The sequence below is a fragment of the Micromonas commoda genome, chromosome 11 (assembly GCF_000090985.2).
Source record: "Micromonas commoda chromosome 11, complete sequence".
Lineage (NCBI taxonomy): Eukaryota > Viridiplantae > Chlorophyta > Mamiellophyceae > Mamiellales > Mamiellaceae > Micromonas > Micromonas commoda.
The window spans coordinates 351,062-373,372 of NC_013048.1; the positions used below are offsets into that span (position 1 = coordinate 351,062).

The following is a 22,311-nucleotide window of genomic DNA, read 5'->3' on the forward strand; positions in this document are numbered from 1 at the left end:
TGGCGTTGGTGTGGATGTTTTGTGAGGTTCGTGTGAGTGCTCACAGTTCGGTTGCCGAGTCCGAGCTCGAGTCCCCTGAACCATCAGCGACAGGGTAGACTTTGTGGATGATATCGCCGTAAATATCCGGAATCGGCTCCGGCTTCCTGGGGCAGTTGTCCCTGGAGACGTCGTTCGGGATGCAAACTCTGAAAAGGTTGAAACCCTTGGGCGGGCCCTCGATCCTGACCTTCTCTTCAAAGTGTTTCTTCGCAGTGAGCTGAGATTCGGTGGGCTTCTCGACTCGGCCATCGATGAAGGCTTCGCAAGCTTCGCGGCTGATAGCGGCCTCGGTAAAGCAGATTGGGGTCTTGCATTTGAAACCAAGATCCTTCTTCTCCGCATCGGTCAGCGCGTCGCAGCGTCGTGCGTTGCAGCCGGGCCACTGAGAAACGATGGACTCGAAAACCTTGAAGGCGGCTGCGGGCAGGTGGAAATCGAGCAGGGGCTTGTACGCATCGTCGGAGTAAAATTTGTAGACAGGTCTCCAATGAGTTCTGTGGCGGCACTCAAAGGCGTCCAGCTTTGTTTTGCGAAGCATGATCAGGTAACCACGGCGGCCCTAAGAGTCTTTTGAGTCGTCATCATATACCTCTCGCTCTTCAGCCTTGACGAGCTCCCTGATGGGCAGAGCGTTCTCCACGGCGCTCAGGCGATTCTCGAAGACACCAATAGCGCGGACAAGAGCTGCCTCGGCGTTCTTAGAGAGCTTTGAGCGGTCAGGACACGGCTTGAACGGCCACGGTAACTTGGAGGGCAGGAGCTGAGGCAAAGTGGCGCGGTTCATCTCGTAGCCATCGTAGAGGCAGTCTTTCATGTAGTCCTGCCACATGGGGTCATCCTTGGGAGGCGTCCACTTGGGCTTGGGCGGGGCGTTGGGGTCTTCGGCCTTCCTCTTCTTCGCCATGGTGCGGCAGTGCGGGGCGCGGTTCTTTATGCGGGAAGTGTTCCTTTTTTTCCCCCAGCTGTGATCTTTACGACCCCTCGCGCTTTCGCGACACTAAACCATGAGCGTGCCCACGCTGCGCCACGACGACAGCTTGAGCTCCGATGACAACCCCGAGAACCACACCCCCGTGACACCCGCATCCGCCTCCGACGCGACCCCGATCCACCGACGCACATCCAGCGGCGCGACGGTCGGCTCCCTCTTCCGACGTCTCTCCGCCCTCTCTGCGCGTATCTCGCTGACCGCCCCTCGACACCCGCGGGGTCTCGTGTGGGCGGAGACGCGCGTGCTCCCCGAGAAGTGCATCGCGCTCGAGATCCAGGCGCGCAAGGACCTCGTCGCGCTGTCCCTGGACGATGACGACGCAAACCCCGACTCGCCCGCCTCGTTCGCGGCGGTGGTCAAGCGCAGCGACAAGGCGCTCGCGAGTTTCTTCGTCCTCGGCGTTCGCGCGACGAGCCCGGGGGGAATCGTCAGAGAGCTGATCTCGCGCGCCGCCAGGCACGGGCTCGTCCCATCGTCTCACCGCTTCCGCGAGCAGTGCGTCGAGGCGATGCTCCGGGAAGACGCCGACGACGAGGAGCTGGAGAAGACCGGCAACAGCTCCTGGAACTCCTCCGCGGCTCTCGACCACAGCTTCGTCTCCTCCGCGTCCACGTCCGCGCGGCTCGCCCCGCGCGGCGACATGGGAACCGCATCGCCTTGGAACCGCGCCATCAACGGGCGCGGCTTCATCGTCGCGGTCGCCAAGGTCCCCGGGCTCACCCGCCGCGTCGTCATCGTCGGTCGGCTCAAAACCCCAAGCCTGCTCGGCATCGACAGCTGCGCGAGGGTCAGGGTCGTGGCGCTCGCGCTCTCCGGGGCGGATTCGGGTTCCGAGCCCCCCGCCAAGACGGGCGCGGCCACCGCACACACCGTCGCCACCTTGCTCAACGACGACGCCTTCTTCTCCGCCGCTCTGCGCGCGAAAGACGCGCGCGACGTGCGAGCCGCTGTACTGACCTTCGTCGAGCGAAAGTCCGGCTCTGGCGGGACAAATGCTGCAGCCGGCGAGGTGGACTCCATCCACAGGACGCCCCCGCCCCTCCACCCGACGCGTGCCAAGTCCCGGTCGTTAACGCCTTGGTCGTCGTTCGAATGGCCGTTCGCATCCGTCGCGAGGGACGCGAGGTACCGGCTGCCCCACTACGTCAGCGATTGGACCGACGCGTTCAGGGACGGGTACTCGTTCTCGAAGACGATCAACGCGACGGTATGGCTCTACTTCTCCACCCTCGCTCCCGCGCTGGCCCTCGGTGTGGTGCTCTGGGAAGAGACGAGGGGCGCGATCGGTCCCACCGAGGTTTTGCTCGCGGAGGGCGTCGGTAACATGGCGTTCTCGCTCGTCGCGGGGTCCCCGCTGCTGGTGCTCCGCGTCACGGGAACGGCGGTGGCGTGGATGAAGATTCTCTCGGGTTGGTTCCACGGCGGCGGCGGCGTCTTCGCGGGTGAGGATTTCCTCGCGTTCCACGCCGCCGTCGGCCTTTGGTGCGCCGGTTTCGTCGTCTTCATCGCGTCCGTCGGCGGCGCGGGGCTGATGCGGCACGCGGGGAGTTTCACGCACGAAATCCTCGCCGCTCTCGTCTCGGGAATTTTCATCCGGAGCGGCGTCGCCGAGGTGGTCGCCATCGCCGCCGTCGCCGACGAGATGGACGACGCGGAGGTTGACGAGCACCCCGCGTTCTTCCTCAAGCACCTGATGCTCTTCCTCGGAACCTTCTACGTCGCCCGCGCCGTGCTGGGTTTCCAGAGGTCCCCGTTCCTGGGCAAGAACACCAGGACCGTCATCGCGGATATGGCCCCGGCGATTTCCCTCGTCTCCCTCACCCTGCTCTCCTACGCCGTCGCCCCCGACGTCGGGGTCAAACGCGCGAACATCACGGACGATACCCCGATGCCCCGCGCGCAGCTGGGAACCTCATCGCTGGGAAACCTCTCGCGCAGCCTCGCGGCGCTCGCGGCGGTCCCCGGCGCGGCGTTTGCCGCGCAGGTGTTCGTAGAGTCAAACGCCGCGTCCATCTTGACCGCGGCGCCCGCCAACGCGCTTGTCAAGGGCGGCGGCCGGGGGTTGCACCTGGACATGCTCGGCGTCGGGTGCGTCATCGCGGCCGCGTCGGTTTGGAGCTGTCCCATGCCCATGGGGACCATCCCGCACTCCCCTCAGCACGCGCGCGTCCTCGCCACTGTGGTGGAATACGAGCAGCGAGGCGAGGTCAAGTCCAAGGTGGTTTCCGCCATCGAGACCCGCGTCAGCAACTTCGTCTCGCACGCGCTCATCGTCCTCACCGTCCTGCTCGCTCGCGACGTAATCTCCGCGGTACCCACTGCTGTGATGTCGGGTTTCTTGTGCTACACCGGTTGGACCTCGCTCGAGTCCAACGGGATGTTCAAGCGGGCTTTGTTGGCCGTGACGTCGAGGGAATGCCACCCTACTTCCTCATACATTCGCAGGGCGCCAATCAAGACGCTTCACCTGTACACCGCGCTGCAGGCGCTCGCGCTCCTCGCGGTGTTCGCGGTCGAGACTGACTTTTTCGGCGCATCCGAACCGTCCTCCGACGGCTTCCCCGCCAGTCTGCTGTTCCCCGTGGCGCTCGCGGCGACGATTCTGGTCAAGGCGTACCTCTTGCCGTTTGTGCCGGCGTTTTCTTTCGCTTTTCTCTCAGCGGTGAATGGTCGCGACGACTCCGAGTTCTTCTACTGATGTACGCTGCGTTACAAACAAATCTGCTGCTGTGTTCTACGAATGATGCATGTAATGATACAAGCTTTTATACAAGCACACGTCCCGCCGAGTCACTTCGTCGGGTTCACGGGCGTGGTGATGATGTTCAGCTCGCGGCCCCGCCTCATTTCTTCAACCTCCTCGCGAGCCAGTCTCCGGGCCCTTTCCTCAAGTTCACCGACTTTATCAGCAATGTCCATGCTGTGAGTGATGTGCAGCGTGGGATCCCTGAGCGGGGCGACTCGCGTCTCCGCGGCGGCGATCGCAGCCTCCGCGGCGGCGACAACCTCGGCCTCCTTGCCCTTCATCGAGGCAACCTGCAGATAAAACGTGAACGCGTGAGCAATTTGGGGGAAAAAGCGCGTTGTTTGCGGGCGAACGAAAGCGTGCGTGCGGTTCCATCGGACAAATGCCTCGATTTGTCAATCCTGTGCGACGCCGAGGCGACGCCCTCCAGCGGCGTGAATACCACGACCATAGGAGGATCAGCCTCGTCATCTAATGTAGTTTTCATCGTCACTTGGAACCAAACACGCGACGCGAAATAGATTGAAACTCGGGTGGTAAGGAAAACGCTGCCCAGGAAAGTCGCAGGTCTCCAGCTGCCCAAGCGATGGCTGATCTACCTACGATCACCCAAGGTGTCACGATATCGTGTTGTAATCGTGCCACTCTGACACTAGTGAGAGGATGTTGCCGGGGGCGCGGGTGCGGAAAATAACCTAAAAACGTTTCAGACGCCGACGCGCTCGCGCACGCCGACGACTCGTTCATTGGCGGGCTCCGACGCGGGTGGGAACGAGTTTCCATCGGACAAATGCCTCGATTTGTCAATCCTGTGCGACGCCGAGGCGACGCCCTCCAGCGGCGTGAATACCACGACCATAGGAGGATCAGCCTCGTCATCTAATGTAGTTTTCATCGTCACTTGGAAACCGAACGCCGCCCACGAAGGGCGCGAGAGTCGGGGTCGGGTTCGGGCGAACGACGGCGCGGACTCCGAGGCTGGTCACGTTCGGAATACTTCCAGGGTAACGTCACCGGTACCTTTCGGCAATCAGAAGCAGAACTGGCGTGTTCGGAGTTTGGTATCTTCACTACGCGCAGCCTCGAGTCGCGTCGTGCGATCGAGCAACGGAGGTGACGAGAAAAAGCGCGAGGGATGGATCTCTAACCTCTCGAAGCGCTCACCTCGATTCGGGTCAGACCGCGACCGCCCTTTCGGGATCCGACACGCTCGAGAACGTCCCAATGGAGGGTTCCCGAGCGTGGAAGCGCGCAAAGGCGCTCCGACCGCTTGCGTGGGCTCACAAGAAGTGAGAACCCGAAAGAGCGGCGGCGGCTTTTTCGCGCCGAGGACAGTCAGCAGCGTGCAGCAGGCAGCTGATCGATCCCGACTCTCGCCCGACCTTTTTGCCTCCCCGTCTGCTCGCGCCGCGGCGGGTGACCACTCGGGCACGCGCGCGGTCGACCGAACCCACCGCGGGAATCACACAGATGCCGGCGATGATCCACAACGTCGCGGCTCGCGTCTCGACCCCGTCCGCGCGTCCCCTCTCGGACTCCGTGAAGCGGCAAACTCGACTTGCAAGATTCTTATCCACGGACGCGAAAAGCGTCGCGAGGGTTCCGAAGGTCGCCCCCCGCCGGCATCGTGCCGCCGCCGCGGGCGAGGACGGCGTCTCGCTCACGGAGGCCGAGCGCGAAGAGCTTCGCGCGCTCGAGGAGTCCGGCGACGCGTTCGAGCGGCTCGTCCAGTTGGCGAAGGAGGGCGGCGTGGACATACCCCCGCCGGTGAACGCGGCGGCATCCATGTGCGGACCAATGGTAGTGCCCACCGTCACCGGCGCGAACACCACGGAACGCGACATTCCGGGCAAACCCGCGGGTTTGACCAAACCCCCGTGGCTGCGCCAGCGCGCGCCGGGCGGCGATCGCTACGAGTACCTCACCTCCGGGCTCAAGGATCTCAAGCTCGCCACCGTGTGCGAGGAGGCCATGTGCCCGAACCTGGGCGAGTGCTGGAACGGCGACACGGGAACCGCGACGATCATGATCCTCGGCGACACGTGCACGCGCGGATGCCGCTTCTGCGCGGTGAACACCGCGTCCACGCCCCCGCCCCCCGACGAGATGGAGCCCGAGAACACCGCCAAGGCCATCGCGGAGTGGGGCGTTGGATACATCGTGTTGACCTCGGTGGACCGCGACGACATCCCCGACGGCGGCGCGGAGCACTTCGCGAGGACCGTCCGCACCCTCAAGGCTCTCAAGCCGGAGATCCTCGCCGAGTGCCTCACCCCGGACTTCCAGGGCGACGAGGGCGCGGTGAAGCACCTCGCCAACTCGGGTCTGGACGTTTTCGCTCACAACATCGAGACGGTGGAGAGGCTGCAGAAACGCGTGAGGGACCCGAGAGCCGGGTACGATCAATCCCTGCGCGTCCTGAGGCACGCCAAGGCGACGGGGCCCACGGGTCTGGTCACTAAAACGAGCATCATGCTCGGACTGGGCGAGAGCGACGAGGAGATCGCCCAGACGATGAGGGACTGCAAGGACGCCGGGGTGGACATCTTCACGCTGGGCCAGTACCTTCGCCCCACGCCCAACCACCTCGACGTCATGGAGTACGTCACCCCGGAGAAGTTTGAGCACTGGAAGCGGTACGGCGAGGAGGTGGTGGGGTTCAGGTACGTCGCCAGCGGGCCGCTGGTGAGGAGCTCGTACAAGGCTGGCGAGTTTTTCATCGAGACGATGCTTCGGGACGAGCGCGAAAAAGCAAACGCGGCGGCGTGACGAGTTTGTTCGAGGAGAGAGGTAATAAGGGACGGCGTACTCGGCGCGCGACGCGGTCGATTCGTCGATGTAACATCAGGATAAAAGAGAGCCATCGTAACTCGCATCGCGACGCGTGTCACCGGAGCCACGCGGCCGGCGGCGGCGCGGAGTTCGCCTCTCCGCCCGTCGCCGGCGCTCTTCCATTCGCCCCTAGGGTTGCGTCGAAGCGATCGGGCTCTGGGTTTCGCTCCCGTCGGTTTAGGACTTTGGGAGGGGAGGCCCGTTCGCGGATCCGGGCGGCGCGAACCTGTCGAACCCCTCCTTCGCGATCCGCTCGGCCGCCTGCTGCGCGCGCCTCTCGCGGACGAGCCTCAGCTTCTCCATGTCCGCCTCGAGCTCCTTCTTCGATTTCTCGACGACGGGCTCGACCGCCTTCGGCCTCGGGGCGCGCCTGTGAGGGTTGAGCAGCTCGTCGTCGGAGTCGTCCTCCGACTCGGACTCCTCCTCCTCCTCCTCCTCGTCGCTGGAGTTTGGGGGCAGCTCGCCGGGCCGGCCGCGCGTGTTCACCTCCTCGACGACGGGCTGCGTCTCGCCCTCGGGTTCCGATCCCGATCCCTCCTCCTCGGACTCCGACTCCTCGTCGCTGGAGGACTCCTCCTGGCCCTTGCGCCACTTCTGCGCGGGCTGCTCGTTGAATCCGCCCTTGCCGCCCTTGCCGCCCTTGCCGCCGGCGGGGTTCTTGCCCTTGTATCCCTTGCCCATGGATCGCGAGTGGGTGTCGATGCGCGCGTGTCGAAGTGAAGGCGGCGAGGCTCGCGTTGGGGGAAAACACCCGATCGCTGTCAGCGCCTCCTGTCTCGAGGTCCGAGGTCACTGCCCCATGGCGCGGGTGTTGCACGCCAGCAGGGGGTCTCCCCCGGGGTCGCCGTCGGAGAGACGGCGGGTCCGGTTCGACCCGTCGACGTGCATGGCGGTGGCGCTCATGGTCATCCTGCTGCGGACCAGCGCGCAGGCGGTCGAGCGCGTCGCCGCGGGGGACGCCGCGCGACAGGCGAGGGAGCGCGCGCTTCGTTCGCCCGCGAGGGGGGCGATCGACGCGGAACGCGCGCGGCTGGCGGGCGCGGTGGGTAACGCCGCGTGGGGGGGCGCGAGCCCGGGTTCGGACGACCCGGATGCCGCATCGACCGGCGTCGACGCGCACAATCCCCACCCGCTCCCGGCGCTCCTCTCGAACGCGTCCTCGCTCGTCACCAACCCGACGCCCGCGAACGACGACGGCACGCGCGTGTTTCCCTCCGACGTCTCCGGCACGTTCAAGGGGACGTGGAGGCTCGTCCCGGCGCTTGGTTCGGACGGCGAACCCAACGGAACCGTCGGACACGGCGCGCTGCCGGGCATGCACAGGTTCGCGACGAAGGAGGAGGGGGGCGCGGGCGTCGTCATCGTGCAGCTCACGAGCGCGTGGGATCCGGCGACGAACGTCCAGTGGGTCCGAGCCGAGATGGCCGTCCGCGACGGGAGCTACGTGACGAGCCAGGACGTCCACCTGCGCATGCGGGGCGTGTACGTGGAACCCACGGGTAGCGTGCACCTCGTCAGCGAGTCCACGCTCGATCACGCGTTCAGAGGGACGGACGAGGAGGGGGGCGACGAGGAGGCCGGCGGGGGCGACGTTCGATTGGGTCACGGCTTTTCCGGGGCTTCGTATCGAGAGGCTCTGCGAATCGCGGGCCGCGACGTCGTGGGTCTGCCGTTCACCTCGACGCTGACGGAGGACGCGTCGAGGCCGGAGAACGTGCCGGGCAGCGCGGGTTTGTCCGCGCTGAAACGAGGCGAGCGGCTTCGGCGGATCGACGGCTCCGACGCGGGGGAGTACCCGGCGCACTGTAAGTTTACGCTGAAGGCGCGAGTGACGCCGGGGAGTTTCAAGCCGATCGATCGCGGGGAACCAGCGGGTACCCGCGGCGGAGACGGGTCTGACGGAGACGGCGATGGATGGGACGCTTTCGGGGAACTCGCGAGAGGCGAGGGGGGCGCGCGGCACCGGAAGCTCGGGGCTGGGAGCGGGTGGCGGAGGGAGCGATCGGGGTCTTCCCGAAGATCCGGCGAGGGGTTCAGCGCTCCGGGGGAGGGCGGCAAAGGGGAGCCCTCGATGCTGGGGACGCTGCGGAGCGAGGACTGCGGGTACGAGCTGCAGGTGAGGGCGTCGTGGTTCAGGCTGGAGGATTACTACCGGAAGGCCATGAACTACTCGCTGATGATCATATTCACGGTTCCCGCGCAGATTTATCTGCTAGTGAAGCAGACGGAGCACTCCGGGACGCAGGCTGGGATGGCGAAGATATCGCTCGCGTGCGTGGGGTGGCAGGCGGTGCTGGACTCGTACCAGTGCCTCATGCACCTGACCGCGGGGATAATCGTGGAGACTCTCTTCCACTCCTTCTCCATGGCGGCGTTTTTCCAGTTCACGCTCTTCTCCGTTTTCGAGATGCGAGTGCTGTTGCAAATCTGGAAGAGCCGAAGGCCAAACTCGGAGCAGAACTGGCTCGAGATCCGCCGGGACCTGAGCGCGCTGTACAGCAGGTTCTACGGCGGGTTCCTCCTGGGGTTCGTGATCATGTACTGGTGCGCGAACAGCCCGTGGTTCATCGCGCTGCTGTGCAACTCTTATTGGCTCCCGCAGATTGCGTGGAGCGCTTGGCACAACGCGAAGAAGCCGCTGATGCCCGCGTACGTCCTCGGCACGAGCGCCATACGCCTGTTGGTGCCCCTGTACGTGTTCGGGTGCCCCGAGAACTTCGTGCGCGTCAAGCCGCAGTTCTGGGTGTGCTGGCTTCTCGTCGTTTGGGTCGCGGCGCAGGTCGCGGCGCTGGCGGCGCAGCACGTCTTTGGCCCGAGGTGTTTCATCCCCGATAAATACCTGCCCGAGGTGTACGACTACCACAGGAGGGTGGAGCCGGAGGTGCTTGCGAGCGCCGGGGCGGGCGACGAGGAGTGCGGCGAGGCTGGCGGGGTGGATTGCGTCATCTGCATGAACGCGGTCGACGCGAAGACACCGAGGGAGCGGATGGTGACACCGTGCAACCACTTCTTCCACCAGGAGTGCCTGGAGCGGTGGATGGAGGTGAAGATGGAGTGTCCGACGTGCCGCGGGGCGCTGCCCCCGCTGTGACGAGACGGCGAGCGACGCGAACGCGACGTGTGTCGGGTCGCTGGACGATGCCCGCACGATACCCTTGCAACAGAGCGAGAACGTTAGTATCCCTCGTCTCCGTCTCGTCGCGCACGAAAGTTGGTGCTGACTTTATTTTTTCCTCGGAAGAGTGGATACGGGATAGGAGCGGAGTCTTCGGTCCCTCGGCCTTCGCGCGGTCGCAGATGCTCGCGCGATGAACCCCGCGGTCTACGTCGGGCTCTTCATGATCGGGGCGGCCATCGCTGCGGCGCTGCCGAGGCCCCTGCAGGAGGACAGAAGGGCCACCAACGAGTACAGGAAGCAGAAGCGCAGCAGCGTCTCCTCGGCGTCGTCGAAGAAGAAGGCTGGAGGGACGAAGCGGCCGTAGGATCGACCCTCAACGTGGGACTGCTAGCTACTATAGCTGGTTTTACAAGGCTTAACTGCGGCGACGACGGCCCTCCGAACGAGATCCATCGAGTCTTATCATGGTTCGCCGACAACTCGCGCGCTCCGTCTCACGTCGCGGGCTTCGGAGGCATGCCTATGGTGACCTCGCCGATGGGGACAGCCTCGAACTGCTTCGCCCGTTCGCTCGGTGCGGACTCCACGTCCTCGCCGGGCAGCTCCCCGGTCGCGGGCATCCATTTGTACACGCTGCTCTTGTTCTTCCCCTCCGCGGGGGTCCACCTGCGAGGCGCGCGGGAGGAGGAGGAGGAGGAGGGTGGGGGTCGCGGTGAGCCGAGATTTCGGGCACCCGCGCGGTTCAGATTCGCGAACGGGCGGGCGGGCGGTGTGCTCCGGACGCGCGGTTGGGATTGGACGACTCACTTCTTCTCCCAGTGCCTGACGCGCCCATCCAGGATCTGCGCCTGCGAGCGGGCGGCCTCGCGCTGGCCGCGCGTCGACATCGTTCACGCGCGCTCGCCGGAGTGACGAAGAAACCTAAAAAGCACAGCTGTGGCTCGCTCGACGTTGTGTAACAATTTCGCGACGCGAACCCGCCTCCGGCGCAAAGCGCGAGGTGCGGCCCAGCGGAGGAAGCCGCGCGCACGCGACCGACATCGCCGCCATGCGCCCCGCGGCGGCTCCCGCGCGGGCCGCCGCCGCGAGCGCTCCGGGCACCGGCCATGGGGGAAGGATTCCGGCGACATCGCGCGCGTCAGCCACCTCTCGCGCGCATCTGAGCGTCGGTCGGCGGCCGAGACGCGACGTCCCCGTCGCGCGCATCCCCCGGCGTCGTCCCGCGACGGCCGCCGCCGCCGCCCCGCGCGATGACGCGTCGGAGGTCACCGAGCCGATACCATGGGCGGACCGCCGCGACGTCGACGCACCGCGCGCGCTCCCGAACGCGAACGAGCGCGGGGACGCGACTCTCGAGGATGCCGCCTTCTTCGTCGGCTGGCGCGTCGTGCACGTTCGCACGGGCGAGGACATCGGCGAGGTCCGCGAGGCGCTGGGCATGGCGTCCGGCGAGGTCGTCGCGCAGCTCGGGCACTCCGACGACGAGGACGAGGACGAGGACGACGGGTGGACCGTGGAGGTCGACCCCTTCTCCGACGGACACGACGATTACTACGACGACCACGACGGGGATCTCGACGAAGACGAGGAAGACGGCTTCGAGGTCATCTACGAAGACGCGTCCGCCTCCTCGTCCTACGATTACGACGGCGACGAGGACGAGGACGAGTACGACGAGGACGACGAGGACGACGCGACGTACGACGGCGACGAGGACGACGAAAAGTACGCGGAGGAACCCTCGACGCCGACGGGACCCCCGCCAATGTCTCTCGTCCTGAGGGTGCGCGGGCATCGAGACGTCGCCGGCGCCGGGGGCGTGACGAACAAGGAGCCGATAACCCACTTGATCCCCCTGGCGCGCGCCATCTTCCCGCGGTGGAACCGCGAGACGAGGACGCTGGCGGCGGACCCGCCGTTCGGTCTGTTGGACCTCGGCGCGAGGCAGTCCAAGATTCGAGGGTTACGGCGGGACCTCCAGCCGTACTGCTCGCGGGTGGCGAAGGGCGAGCAGGGCATGCCGAAGAAGACGGCGCTGGCGCGCGCGGGACGCGAGGATCTCATCGAACGCATCGACGAGCTCGGGGGATGGTACGAGGCTGCCGCGCAGCTCGGCCTGAGGTCCAACCGAAAGCCGAACGGCTACTGGGAGAACCTGGACTTTCTCCGCGACGAGCTCCTGCAGCTCATATACGCGTTTTGGTTCCAGGAGGAGGACGAGGACACCGGCGAGCGCATGTGGTACAACGACATAAGCGGGGCGCTGACGTACGAGGAACCCGACGTGGCGTCGGGCGGCGGGCTGGACGTGCCGGTGATGCCGTCCATCTCGGACATACAGGAGGCGAAGAGGTACGACTTGCAGCACGCGATCATCTTCCACGGCGGTTTCATCGAGGTTGCCGAGCAGCTCGGGTGGATGCAGAAGCGATACGGCGAGAACCGTCACCTGCTCTCGTTCGCGCGGTACGCGGAGGAGATGCGCGACTTCATCGAGGAGATGGGCGAGGACGCGATACCGCGCGGGAGGTTACCCACGCTGCGCATGATGCTGGACGAGGACCGCGAGGATCTGGTCAACGCCGCGAGATGGCACGGCGGGATGTGGGAGATCGCCGGGCGCATGCGAATGCAGCCGTACGCGGCATCGCCCCTCTCGATGCTCCCCGACGCGGCGCGCGCGATCCGGGAGTTTGCGCTCGAGGAGCAGGGGTTGGAGGCTGGGGATGCCGCCCCCTTGATGCCCTCGCACGAGTTCATCGTCTCCCGGGGTCGCCACGACCTCGGTAGGGCGTACTACCTCCACGGCAGGACCAGGCTCGCGGACGCCGCGGGGCTCGAGCTTCGAACCAGGCGGTACACGTACGAGGAATGCCGACGTTTCATGCGCGTCGAGGTGAAGCCGCGGGTGAGAAACTCCACCGCTTTTCGCCGGTGGCGCGAGAGCGGATCGAGGCCGAGGCTGGTGCCGGCGGATCCCGCCAAGTACTACGGAGAGACCGGCGAGTGGGTGGATTGGGCGCATTTTCTCGGGGTTCGCGTCAAGCCGGGCGACCCCGAGGCTCGCATACGCGCGACGCCCTTTTTGGAGTACGAGGACGCCAAGCGAAGGGTTCGCGCCATGAGGGAATCGTCCATTGCCGCGAGGGAGTCGTCAAAACAGAAGTCGTCGTCGTCGGCCTTAATCGGCGACGACGACGCGTTCGACGTTCCGATGACGTCGAGCGAGTACCGGCAGTGGCGCGGGAAGCCCCCGTCGCTGCCCCGGTTTCCCGAGGACGTTTACGGCAGGAGGGGCGAGTGGCGGGGCTGGGACGATTTCTTGGGCCGCGACGCCGCGGTGGACGAAACCGACGACACAGCTGTGCGAGACGGTTCGACGCGTCAATCGACGCGCGAATCGGTGCGGCGACGGCGACGAAGGGCGCGTCACGCGAGCTACCGGGACGCGCGGGCCGCGATGCACGCGCTGGCGCGAAGCGGGGAGGCTCCGAGGACGAGCAAGCAGTTCCAGCTGTGGCGCGCTCGGCCTCGCGAGATACCGCCCAACCCGAGGGCGACGTACCTTCGGACGGGGGAGTGGGCGGGTTGGGACGACTTCTTGGGCAGGGAGGTGGGGGAGGTGCTGGCCAGGGGGGTGGCGTCGTCCCGCGGCGACGGGGCTAGGACTTAGATTAAATAGCTTAAGACGGTAGAGTAGGTACAACGATATGCACACTCGGCGACACGAGTCAGTGAGGGGAAAAAAATCGCGGGGAAAATCCCTGCGATCTGATTGGTCCGTGAAACGTGGCCTCGGGCCAAACAAAACTGGCCAAAGAAAAGAACCCAGCTTCCGACAGTCCGAGGCACTCTAGATCGTGCAAGCTCGCTTCCGGTACGTGCGCCAAACCGCATCTAAACCGTCAACATCGCCCACCCGAGCGCGCGAGGACGCCGCGCGCGTCTCGCGTCACCGTTCGCGCGCCGATCCTCGCTCCCTCTCGACACCGTCCCACTGTCGGAGGATCGCGGGAATTATTCTCGTCACGCGACTCACGATCCGCGCCCCCCACTCCTCCGCAGGTCCTGATCAAGATGCGTGTCGCGCTCCTCGCGATCGCCCTCATGGGCCTGGTGCTCGGCGCTAACGCCGGCGCCGTCGATCTCACCTCCTCCAACTTCGACGCCGAGGTTTTCGAGAGCGGCAAGGCCGCCTTCGTCAAGTTCCTCGCGCCTTGGTGCGTTCCCCACCGTCGAACCCCCGCGGCCCCATCTCGAGATCTCCGCCGCGCACGATCCGCGCGCGCCGCGGGGGCGCGACGGGACGATCGATCCACTCGCCGGGCGCGTTTCCCCGCGCCACGCCGGTGGAACGATCGTCCCGTCGCGCCCGCGGCGCGGTATCGTCGCGGACACCGACCCGCGCGTCACGGAACGCCGCCGATCGTCGATCCCCCCCGGAGCCCGATCGCCAAACGTCGCCTCCTCGTTCTTTTCGAGCCTCGAAAAACGATCGATTGCGAATCCCTCGACGCTGACCGCCCTCTTACTCTTCCCCTCCCGCTCGATACAGGTGAGGCCACTGCAAGTCGATGAAGCCCGCTTGGGACAAGCTCGGAGACGAGTACAAGTCCTCCAAGACGGTCATCATCGCTGACGTGGATTGCACCAAGGAGCAGGATCTTTGCCAAAAGTACGGCGTCCAGGGATACCCCACCATCAAGTACTTCACCGGCGCCACCGCGGCGACGGGCGACGCCTACCAGGGCGGCCGCGACTACGACACCCTCTCCAAGTGGGCCAAGGATAACCTCGGCCCCACCTGCGGCGCCGAGAACATCGACCTGTGCACCGACGACCAGAAGGCGATCATCAAGGAGAAGCAGGCTCTCTCCGACGCCGACCTCGACGCCGAGATTGCAGCCGCGGAGGGGGAGATCAAGCAGGCGGATACCGACCTCGAGGAGCTCCTCAAGTCCCTCCAGGCGCAGTACGAGGCTGGCAAGAAGGCCAAGGACGACACCATCGCGGAGAAGTCCCCGGCCCTCGCGCTCCTGCGCTCCGTCAAGCGCGCCAAGACTGGCGGCGCCAAGACTGAGCTCTAAGCGCTAGGCTCTCACCTTCGTAAGAAAGACAGAGCACGGGTGGGGTTGCGCGCGGCGGGCGCTCCGGCGACTGAAGAATGAGGCGAGCGGACGCGTCGAGGATGACGTCCACGCATTACAGACACTTTTCGCGAAGAAGTCCTTGCGTGAGACCGATACAGACGCAACGTCACGCTCGACCTCGACGTCGCACGGACGGCGCCGCGCTCGACTGGCCCACCCCCACATATTTTTGTGAATTGAAATGATTCTTCACCGACTTCGCATCCTTCGCCTCCCGACTCTCTCTGGATCCGCGCGAGACCCTCGGCTCGCGCGACTCGGCCGGACCACGTGTCGATCGGTATCGAAGCTATTTGTTTTACATAGACGCGGGCAGCGTGAGGTTCCTCACTCGCCGCGCACAGACCTAATTGTAGTAAACCTAGGAACTTCAAGCCTTCTTGGTGGAACCCTTGGCTCGCTCCTTCTTCGACGGCTTCTTGATCTCCTGCAGCCCGTCCATGCTCGCCATCTGCACCAACGACAGGGATCTAGAGAACTTCTCGGCCGCCTTGGTATCCACCGTGGTGCTGATCTTCTTCTTCCCGTCCGACGCCCGCACCAGCCGGACCCACTCGGGATCTGTGAACACCCGCTCGGGCGGAGGGAGCTGGTTTCGCTTGGGAAGCCGCTTGAGCATCGAGCGCTTGATCGTCACCCACACGGAGCCGGATTCCCTGTTCCGCTCGTACATCTTGGTCAGCTCCGTGAGAAACCGATCGTTCTCGAGGAGCACCATGTTCACACCGGCGTTCCCTCTCCGTCTCTCCGTGGCAGCGCCGACTGTTTGTTGTCGCCCGATTCCCGTCCGCGGTTTTATTTGCCGCAGCATACAATTTTACGGTCTCAGTAGCGCCTCCACCGGAGACGCCAGGCGAGAGTCTTCCGTCATGGCGGCGGTCGACATGCAGGCGCGCGTCGCCTCGCTCGAGCAGGAGCTGGCCACCGTTAGGGCCCAGGCCGACTCCGACGCCATCAACGCCGAGCATCAGTCGCAGGCGATGGAGGCAAGGTACAACGCTCTCGAGGCTGAGCACTCGGAGGTGAGAGACGGCTCTGCCCTCGCCGTACCGAAATTTCGCACCCTTCGCCGGGTCTTCGTGCGCGTCAACGCATCCACGAGATACACGCGAGACACTCAGAGCATGCGGCGGGACGGATCGACGATCCAGCGCCGCATGCACCGCGCCCGTCCCCGTCAGTCACGCGAAAATTAAGTGCCGCTTTCAAAATTCCTGACCCGCACCCCATCCGCCCCCCCTTCCCCCAGGCTATCGCGGAGCGCGACGCCATCAAAACGCAGCTGACCTCCGCGCGTGATGAACTCACCGCCGCGAAGGCTCAGTCCGCCACCCTGGACGTCTCGATCCTCCAGCTCACGGCGTCCACCGAGCGACTCAAGGTTAGCCCCGGATCCACCGCAGCCGCCGAACCCTACCTTCGGGGGTCATAAAGATTCATCCCAGCTGCCCGCCCGAACCCCGAGCCCGAACCCCACGAACTGACCCGCGAACCCCCCGCGACGTCCCATCCACCCACGCACCGTCAGGCTGAGCTCAACGAGGCGAACGCGTCGCGAAGGGAGCTGGCGGAGCGTCTCGAGCTGAAGAACTCGGAGATCGCCGAGCGAAACAAAACCGCGGAGGAGCACCTCGCCAAGCTGGTCGCCGCTCAGGAGGAGCGCAGCCGCGTCGAGGCGCAGCTCCGCGACGCCAACAACAAGCAAGCCGCGTTCGAGAGCGCCAAGGCGCGGATGGAGCAGCAGCAGCAGCTCCTGCAGCAGCACAACGAGTGGCTCAGGGCGGAGCTCTCGAAGAAATCTGACGAGCTCCTGTCCGCGAGGAAGGCGGCGTCCGCGGATGCCCTCGAGGCGGCCAACGAGCTCGAGCGCGTCAAGAAGGAGGCTGCCGCCGCGGTCAGGGACCTGGGCGGCGCCAAGGAGGAAGCCGCGCGTGCGTCCGCCTCGGCTTCGCGAGCCAACGAGGAACTTCGGGGCGCCAGGGAGTCCGCCGCCGCGGCTGAAGCGCACTTCGACAAGGAGCTCGTCACCGCCAAGCGACTCGCGGAGCTGTACAAGAAACAGGCGGAGACGCGCGGGGCGAAGACCACCGAGCTCGAGGGCGTCCTGCAGGCTCTGAGGGACCACCTGTCGGAGATCAAGGAGGAACACGCGCGAGCGTTGGCTGAGGCTCACGCGGCGAGGGAAAAGGCGGAGAAGGCGGCCGCCTCGTCAGCCGCCGAGCTCGACGCTCGCCCGCACTCCGGCGCTCCCGCGTCCCCGAACGAAAACGCGCTGCCGGCGCCAACCTTGGCCGCGGACGGCGCGGCGAGCGGCAGGCAGGCGGGCGCGCTTCTCGCCATGCAGCTCCCCGACACAGCCGCGGCGGCGCTGCGCAAGGAAAACCTGACGATGACCGAGCTCTACTCCAAGTACGCCGAGGCTGCCGACGCCTGGCGCAAGGAGTGCGCCGAACGACGAAGGCTCCAGGCCACGATCGACGGGATGCTCAGCGAGCTCGAGCAAAGGGCGCCCATGCTCGCGGAGCAGCGGCGCGAGTACGAGCGAGCCGTCGCGGCTCACGCCGAGATGCGCCTTCGACTCGAGGACTCCACCGTCGAGTTGAGACGCATGGAGACGGAATCCAGGGCGCACGCGGCGGATAAGCGGCACCACGAGCGCGTGGTGAAGGGCCTCGAGGCGCAGTCCGCGGACCTCTCCAGGCAGGTGCAGCTCTTGCTCAATGAGGTGACGGAACTGAAGGGGGGCGCGCCGACGGCGATTGCGCCCAAGTCGATCGCCGCCGGCGACGCCGCCGCGGTCGTCACCGCGGAGCTCGTGGACTTCCGGGACATCGCCGAGCTCCAGGAGCAGAACCGGCGTCAGCTCGAGGTCATCCGCACCCTCAGCGCGGACCAGGAGGAGCTCGGCCAGAGGCTCAAGGATGAGTACGAGGCTGAAGCCGCCAAGCTTCGCGCCGAGACGGCCAAGGCGGTGGAGGAGATCGAGGGACGCAAGAGCAAGACCCAGACCATGATGGACGCGGTGACGCGCCAGCGCGACATGTACAAGGCGCTCTACGCGTCCGCGTCGGTTCCCGGCGGCGCGGCGACGGCGGATGCCGCGGCTATGTCACTCGCGGCGGCGGCGGCGGCTTCGCTAGCCAAGACGGAACACCTCGCGCTGCCCCACGGGTCGAACGACGCCGAGACAGCGTCAGCGCAGCTCGCGGCGCTCAACGCGGAGCTGCGCGAGGAGCTCGCCAAGCAGAAGGAGGAGTCAGCCGCCAACGCCGATTTACTTCGCAAGCAGGCGGATGAGCACCGAGGCGCCGCAGCCACCGCCAAGGCGGAGGCGGCGGCGGCCAGGGCGCAGGCTGAATTCGAGCGCAGTCGGTACGCCTCCCTGCAGGAATCCGCGGACGCCGCGAGGAAGGACGTGGACGCGCTCGTGGAGAAGAACTCGCAGGCGCAGAGACTTCTCGCCGAGCACGAGGCTGCGCTCCGCGAACGAAACGCTCGCCTCGACGCCGCCGAGGACCGATGCGCCCGCGCCGAATCCGCCGCGCGACGCGCCGACGCCGAGCGCGAGCTCCTCACGCGCGCGGAGCAGCGCGCCGCGGAGGCGGCGGCGAAGGCCACCGCGGAAAAGTCCAAAATCGAAGCCGCGAGAGACGCGGCGCTGTCGCTCAAAGAGGCGAGGGAACGCGAGATTGGCGCCGAGCGCGAACGTCTCGCGACGGAACTCGCGCGCCTGCAAAAGGACTGGGCCGCCGCCAGGACCGACCTCGACACGGAGCGCGAGCGCACGCGCACCGCGGCGGCGGCGGCGGCGGCGGCGGCGGAGAAGGCGGCGTCGCGAGCCGCGGCGGACGAAACCGCCGCCGCCGCGCTTCGAGACGCCAAATCCGACGCGGAGACTCGCGCCACGGTAGCGGAGGAGAAGTGCAAGATCCTGGAGCAGCAGCTCAAGAAGGCGGACGAGCGCGTGCGCGTCGCCATGCAGGCGTCGGCGCGGGTTACGTCCGCGGGCGGGGGCACGACCGGCGGGGTGTCGATTGCGGCGGAGGCGGCTGGGGTGGTCGCCGCCGCCGAGCACGGCGCCGCGGAGACGCCGAGGGAGATGGAGCTCCTCGCCGCCGCCATGCGCGCGGGTGAGGACGCCGCCACCGCGCGCGAGGCTGCGACCGCCGCGGAGGGCCACGCCGCCCACTACCGCGCCATCGCGGAGGCGAACGACGCCGCCATCAAGGAGATGCAGACCGCCTTTGACGCGCTCAAGACGGAGTCGGAGAGGGCCAAGGCGGATTTCGCCGCCGAGTCGGAGGCGCTCAGGGCTCGCGCGTCCGAGGCTGAGACCTCCGCGGCGTCCAAGTGGCAGCAGCGCGCTGAGGACGCCGAGGCGAAGGCTGCGCTCGTGGACGACGCCCGGGCGGAGGCAGCGGAGGCGAGGAGGCTGGCGGCGGAGGCTGAGCAAAACGCCGCCGCCGCGGAGGGTCGTGTCGCGGCGCTCGCCGCCGACGTCGAGGAACACCGCAAGCAGTGGCGCCAGGCGCAGCAGATGTACGAGCAGGAGCTGCTGCACCACGCGGAGGACGTCAAGAAGCTCAACGCGGAGGAGCAGAGGCGCGCGGAGGAGGCGGCGGCGGTCGAGGCGGCTCGGGAGCTGGCGAGAGCGGCGGAGGTTCGACTCGCCGCCGCCGAGTCGAAGTGGGCCGACGAACGCGGATCGATGGAAAAGGCGAGGCGCGACGCCGAGGCTAAGACCGCGGCGCTGGGCTCCCAGAACCGGCTCCTCCACGACCAGCTGGAGGACGCGCTCAAGGCGGCCAAGATTGGCGACGGCGACGCAGCCGGCGGCGAGGAAGCGGAGAAGTCGCTTCGCGAGGTGATCGCCTTTTTGCGTTCCGAGAAGGAGGCGGCGACGTGCCAGCTCGAGGTTGTCTCGCTCGAGTCGTCCAGGTGGAAGCGCGAGGCGGAGACGGCTCGGCATCAGGCGGATGCGGCTCGCGCCACCTTGACCGAACTCGAGAACCAGCTCGGGACCCGGGGCACGGCGGACGGGGAGGAAAAGTACGCCTCCCTGATGGCCAAGGTGGAGCACCTCAACGTGGTGCAGGAATCCAACAGCACCTTGCGCGCGGAGCTCACGGGACTGAAGACGCAGCTCGCCGACGCGAAGAATGCCGCCGCGACGGCGGCGGCGACGGCGGAGCAGGCGAACAAGGAGGCGGCGGAGGCCAAGGCTGCGGCGGAGGGCGCCGCGGGGGAGCGCGAGCTGCTCGTGGCGGACGCGCGGCGATGGGAGCAGCGCACGCAGCAGCTGCTCGAGAAGTACGGGACGGTTGACCTCGCCGAGCACAACCGCGTCAAGGAGGCGCTCGAGAAGGCTGAGCAGTCCGCGAACGACAAGGTGGCCGCCAAGGTTGCCGAGCTCGAGGCGAAGGAGAAGGCGGCTCAAGAGACCGCCGCGCAGCTCGCGGCGGTCACGGCCAAAGCCGAGAAATCCACGTCGCAGCTGGAGATCGCCAAGAAGCACATCGCCACGTACAACCCCGAGAAGGATCCCCTGCCCCAGTGGAAGCAGAAGCAGCAGCAGCTTCGCGCCAAGCTCGCCGAGTTTGAGGCCACCGCCGCGACGTGGGAGAAGGAAAGAGCCGAGATGGAGGCGAAGCTCGAGACGGCCTCCGCCGCCGCGAGGACCGCGCTCACCGAGGGCGCCGCCGCCGCCGACGAGGCTGCCGTCGCCGCCGCCGTCGCCGCGGCGTCTGCGGAGTGGGAAAAAGAGAAGGCGGCGCTCGAGGCTCAGGTGAGCGGGGGCGCCGCCGACGGGGCACAGATGACGAAGATGAAGAACATCGCGCTGAAGAACAAGCAGATGGTGACCAAGCTCCAGGAACAGGTGCAGCAGGTCAAGTCCCAGGCGGACGAGGCCGCGTCGCTCGCCGCGAAGGAGAGGGAGAAGATGGAGCTGAGGCTCAAGATTCTCGAGCAGGAGAAGGCTTCGCTGGAGCGCAAGGCGGCTGGCGCGAAATCACCCGCCAAGTCGCCGGCGATGTCTCCGAGGCCCTCGACCGGCGCGGGGGCCGCGGTCGCGGCCGCAGACGCCGGCGCAGAGGCTGCCACCGAGGAGGAACCCGCGGAGGAGGTACCGGAGGAGGAAGCGGCGGCCGCCGCCGTCGACGAAGCGACCGCCGAGGCTGACGCCGAGGCTAAGGCCAAGGCGGATGCGGAAGCCGCCGCCAAGGCTGCAGCCACCAAGGCGGCGAAGGAGAAGGCGGACAAGAAGAAGAAGGAGATGGAGGAACTGCGCGCCAAGCTCGCGGAGGCTGAGAAGAAGAAGAAGGAGCTGGCCGCCGCCAAGAAGGCCAAGGCTGAGGCGGAGGCTAAGGCTGAGGCTGAAGCCAAGGCCAAGGCGGATGCCGAAGCCGCCGCCAAGGCTGAGGCTGAAGCCGCCAAGGCCGCGGAAGCCGCGGCGCCCGTCGAGGACGAGGGCGACGCGGCGGAGGGATACGACGCCGAGGCGTTCCTCGACGACCTCATCTCCTCGCCGGCCGACGCGATGAACGCGGAGGGCGGCGCCTCCGAGCCCGCGGCGCCCGCCCCCGCCGCCGCGCCGGTCAACCCTTTCATGCGGGCGGCTGCCGGCGCGAGCCCCTTCGGAACCGCCGCCGCGACGCCGTCGCCCACCAACCCCTTCATGGCTGCCGGCGCCGCCGCGACGCCCGAGCCCGCCAAGAACCCCTTCATGGCGGCTGGGAAACCCGCGGCGGCCAAGCCCGAGCCCGCCGCCGCCGCGGCTCCCGCCGGCGCGACGGGAACGACGCCCGTCGCCAAGAAATCGACTGCGGAGATGCTCGCGGAGAAGAAGAAGGCCACGATGCTCCAGCAGCAGAAGTCCGCCAAGGCTAAGAAGGAGAAGGAGCAGCTCGCGAAGCAGATGGCGGAGCGCCAGGCGCAGATGGAGGAGATGCGAAAGAAGATTGCCGAGACGGAGAGCAAAAAGCGAAAGGCTTCCGGCGGGACACCCGAGGGGACACCCGCCACGAAGCAGCTCAGGCCCGACGCCCCCGCGTTCACCCCGGGCGGCCCGGCGGGGGCGACGACCCCCGCGGCCGCGGGCGCCGCGGGGGCCAACCCCGGCGGCGGCCGCGGCGCCGGTCGCGGCAAGGCGGCGGCGGGTGGCGGCGGCCGCGGCGGGGGCGCCAAGGCTGCCACGCCGCCAAAGTCTCCGCCCGGAGCCGGCGCGGTCGGAGCCGGCGACGACGAGGGGAAGAAGTCTCCAAAGGCTGGCGGCGCGTCCGCGGCCGGCGCGGGCCGGGGTCGGGGACGCGGCGCGAAGGGCGGCCGGGGCGGACGCGGGGGTCGCTCGCCGGGTCGGGGCGGCGACGGGTCGGGCGCGGGTGGGGGTGGAAACTCCTTCGCCGCGCTGGGCGAGTGAGAAGAGAGCGCTGTG

General features: G+C 67.0%; 11 protein-coding genes across 11 annotated transcripts; 7 read left to right on the top strand and 4 right to left on the bottom strand.

The window, feature by feature from the left end:
* Positions 1-40: 40 nt before the first annotated feature.
* Positions 41-946, bottom strand: MICPUN_62398 (predicted protein; the record flags this gene model as incomplete). Its single annotated transcript, XM_002505125.1, has 2 exons — positions 41-562; positions 632-946. 2 exons carry the CDS (start codon positions 944-946, stop codon positions 41-43), a joined length of 837 nt encoding a protein of 278 aa, XP_002505171.1.
* Positions 947-1,046: 100 nt separating this feature from the next.
* Positions 1,047-3,731, top strand: MICPUN_103010 (anion exchanger family; the record flags this gene model as incomplete). Its single annotated transcript, XM_002504814.1, has 1 exon — positions 1,047-3,731. One exon carries the CDS (start codon positions 1,047-1,049, stop codon positions 3,729-3,731), a length of 2,685 nt encoding a protein of 894 aa, XP_002504860.1.
* A 92-nt stretch (positions 3,732-3,823) lies between these two features.
* MICPUN_62400 (predicted protein) lies at positions 3,824-4,060 on the bottom strand (the record flags this gene model as incomplete). The annotated part of the gene is made up of 1 exon (XM_002505126.1): positions 3,824-4,060. One exon carries the CDS (start codon positions 4,058-4,060, stop codon positions 3,824-3,826), a length of 237 nt encoding a protein of 78 aa, XP_002505172.1.
* Positions 4,061-5,576: 1,516 nt separating this feature from the next.
* Positions 5,577-6,548, top strand: MICPUN_86513 (predicted protein; the record flags this gene model as incomplete). The annotated part of the gene is made up of 1 exon (XM_002504815.1): positions 5,577-6,548. The coding sequence occupies one exon, from the start codon at positions 5,577-5,579 to the stop codon at positions 6,546-6,548; it is 972 nt and encodes a 323-aa protein (XP_002504861.1).
* A 62-nt stretch (positions 6,549-6,610) lies between these two features.
* MICPUN_109129 (predicted protein) lies at positions 6,611-7,320 on the bottom strand. The gene has a single exon (XM_002505127.1). The coding sequence runs from the start codon at positions 7,290-7,292 to the stop codon at positions 6,789-6,791; it is 504 nt and encodes a 167-aa protein (XP_002505173.1). The 5' UTR covers positions 7,293-7,320; the 3' UTR covers positions 6,611-6,788.
* Positions 7,321-9,018: 1,698 nt separating this feature from the next.
* On the top strand, positions 9,019-9,702 carry MICPUN_86560 (predicted protein; the record flags this gene model as incomplete). The annotated part of the gene is made up of 1 exon (XM_002504816.1): positions 9,019-9,702. One exon carries the CDS (start codon positions 9,019-9,021, stop codon positions 9,700-9,702), a length of 684 nt encoding a protein of 227 aa, XP_002504862.1.
* A 217-nt stretch (positions 9,703-9,919) lies between these two features.
* Positions 9,920-10,093, top strand: MICPUN_62404 (predicted protein; the record flags this gene model as incomplete). The annotated part of the gene is made up of 1 exon (XM_002504817.1): positions 9,920-10,093. The coding sequence occupies one exon, from the start codon at positions 9,920-9,922 to the stop codon at positions 10,091-10,093; it is 174 nt and encodes a 57-aa protein (XP_002504863.1).
* A 684-nt stretch (positions 10,094-10,777) lies between these two features.
* On the top strand, positions 10,778-13,402 carry MICPUN_103013 (predicted protein; the record flags this gene model as incomplete). Its single annotated transcript, XM_002504818.1, has 1 exon — positions 10,778-13,402. The coding sequence occupies one exon, from the start codon at positions 10,778-10,780 to the stop codon at positions 13,400-13,402; it is 2,625 nt and encodes an 874-aa protein (XP_002504864.1).
* Positions 13,403-13,596: 194 nt separating this feature from the next.
* On the top strand, positions 13,597-15,073 carry MICPUN_62406 (predicted protein). The gene is made up of 3 exons (XM_002504819.1): positions 13,597-13,606; positions 13,795-13,953; positions 14,301-15,073. Exons 2-3 carry the CDS (start codon positions 13,807-13,809, stop codon positions 14,814-14,816), a joined length of 663 nt encoding a protein of 220 aa, XP_002504865.1. The 5' UTR covers positions 13,597-13,606; positions 13,795-13,806; the 3' UTR covers positions 14,817-15,073.
* A 176-nt stretch (positions 15,074-15,249) lies between these two features.
* SRP14 (type II secretory pathway family) lies at positions 15,250-15,597 on the bottom strand (the record flags this gene model as incomplete). Its single annotated transcript, XM_002505128.1, has 1 exon — positions 15,250-15,597. One exon carries the CDS (start codon positions 15,595-15,597, stop codon positions 15,250-15,252), a length of 348 nt encoding a protein of 115 aa, XP_002505174.1.
* Positions 15,598-15,748: 151 nt separating this feature from the next.
* MICPUN_62408 (predicted protein) lies at positions 15,749-22,296 on the top strand (the record flags this gene model as incomplete). Its single annotated transcript, XM_002504820.1, has 3 exons — positions 15,749-15,901; positions 16,129-16,260; positions 16,408-22,296. The coding sequence occupies 3 exons, from the start codon at positions 15,749-15,751 to the stop codon at positions 22,294-22,296; spliced, it is 6,174 nt and encodes a 2,057-aa protein (XP_002504866.1).
* Positions 22,297-22,311: the final 15 nt, after the last annotated feature.

What these genes read in the sequence shown, in the direction of transcription:
- MICPUN_109129 (XM_002505127.1), bottom strand. Translation starts at nt 7,292, where the DNA reads ATGGGCAAGGGATACAAGGGCAAGAACCCCGCCGGCGGCAAGGGCGGC.
- MICPUN_62406 (XM_002504819.1), top strand. Translation starts at nt 13,807, where the DNA reads ATGCGTGTCGCGCTCCTCGCGATCGCCCTCATGGGCCTGGTGCTCGGC. An exon ending in AGTTCCTCGCGCCTTGGTGC is followed by an intron (nt 13,954 to 14,300) that starts GTTCCCCACCGT and finishes GGCCACTGCAAG; the next exon opens with TCGATGAAGCCCGCTTGGGA.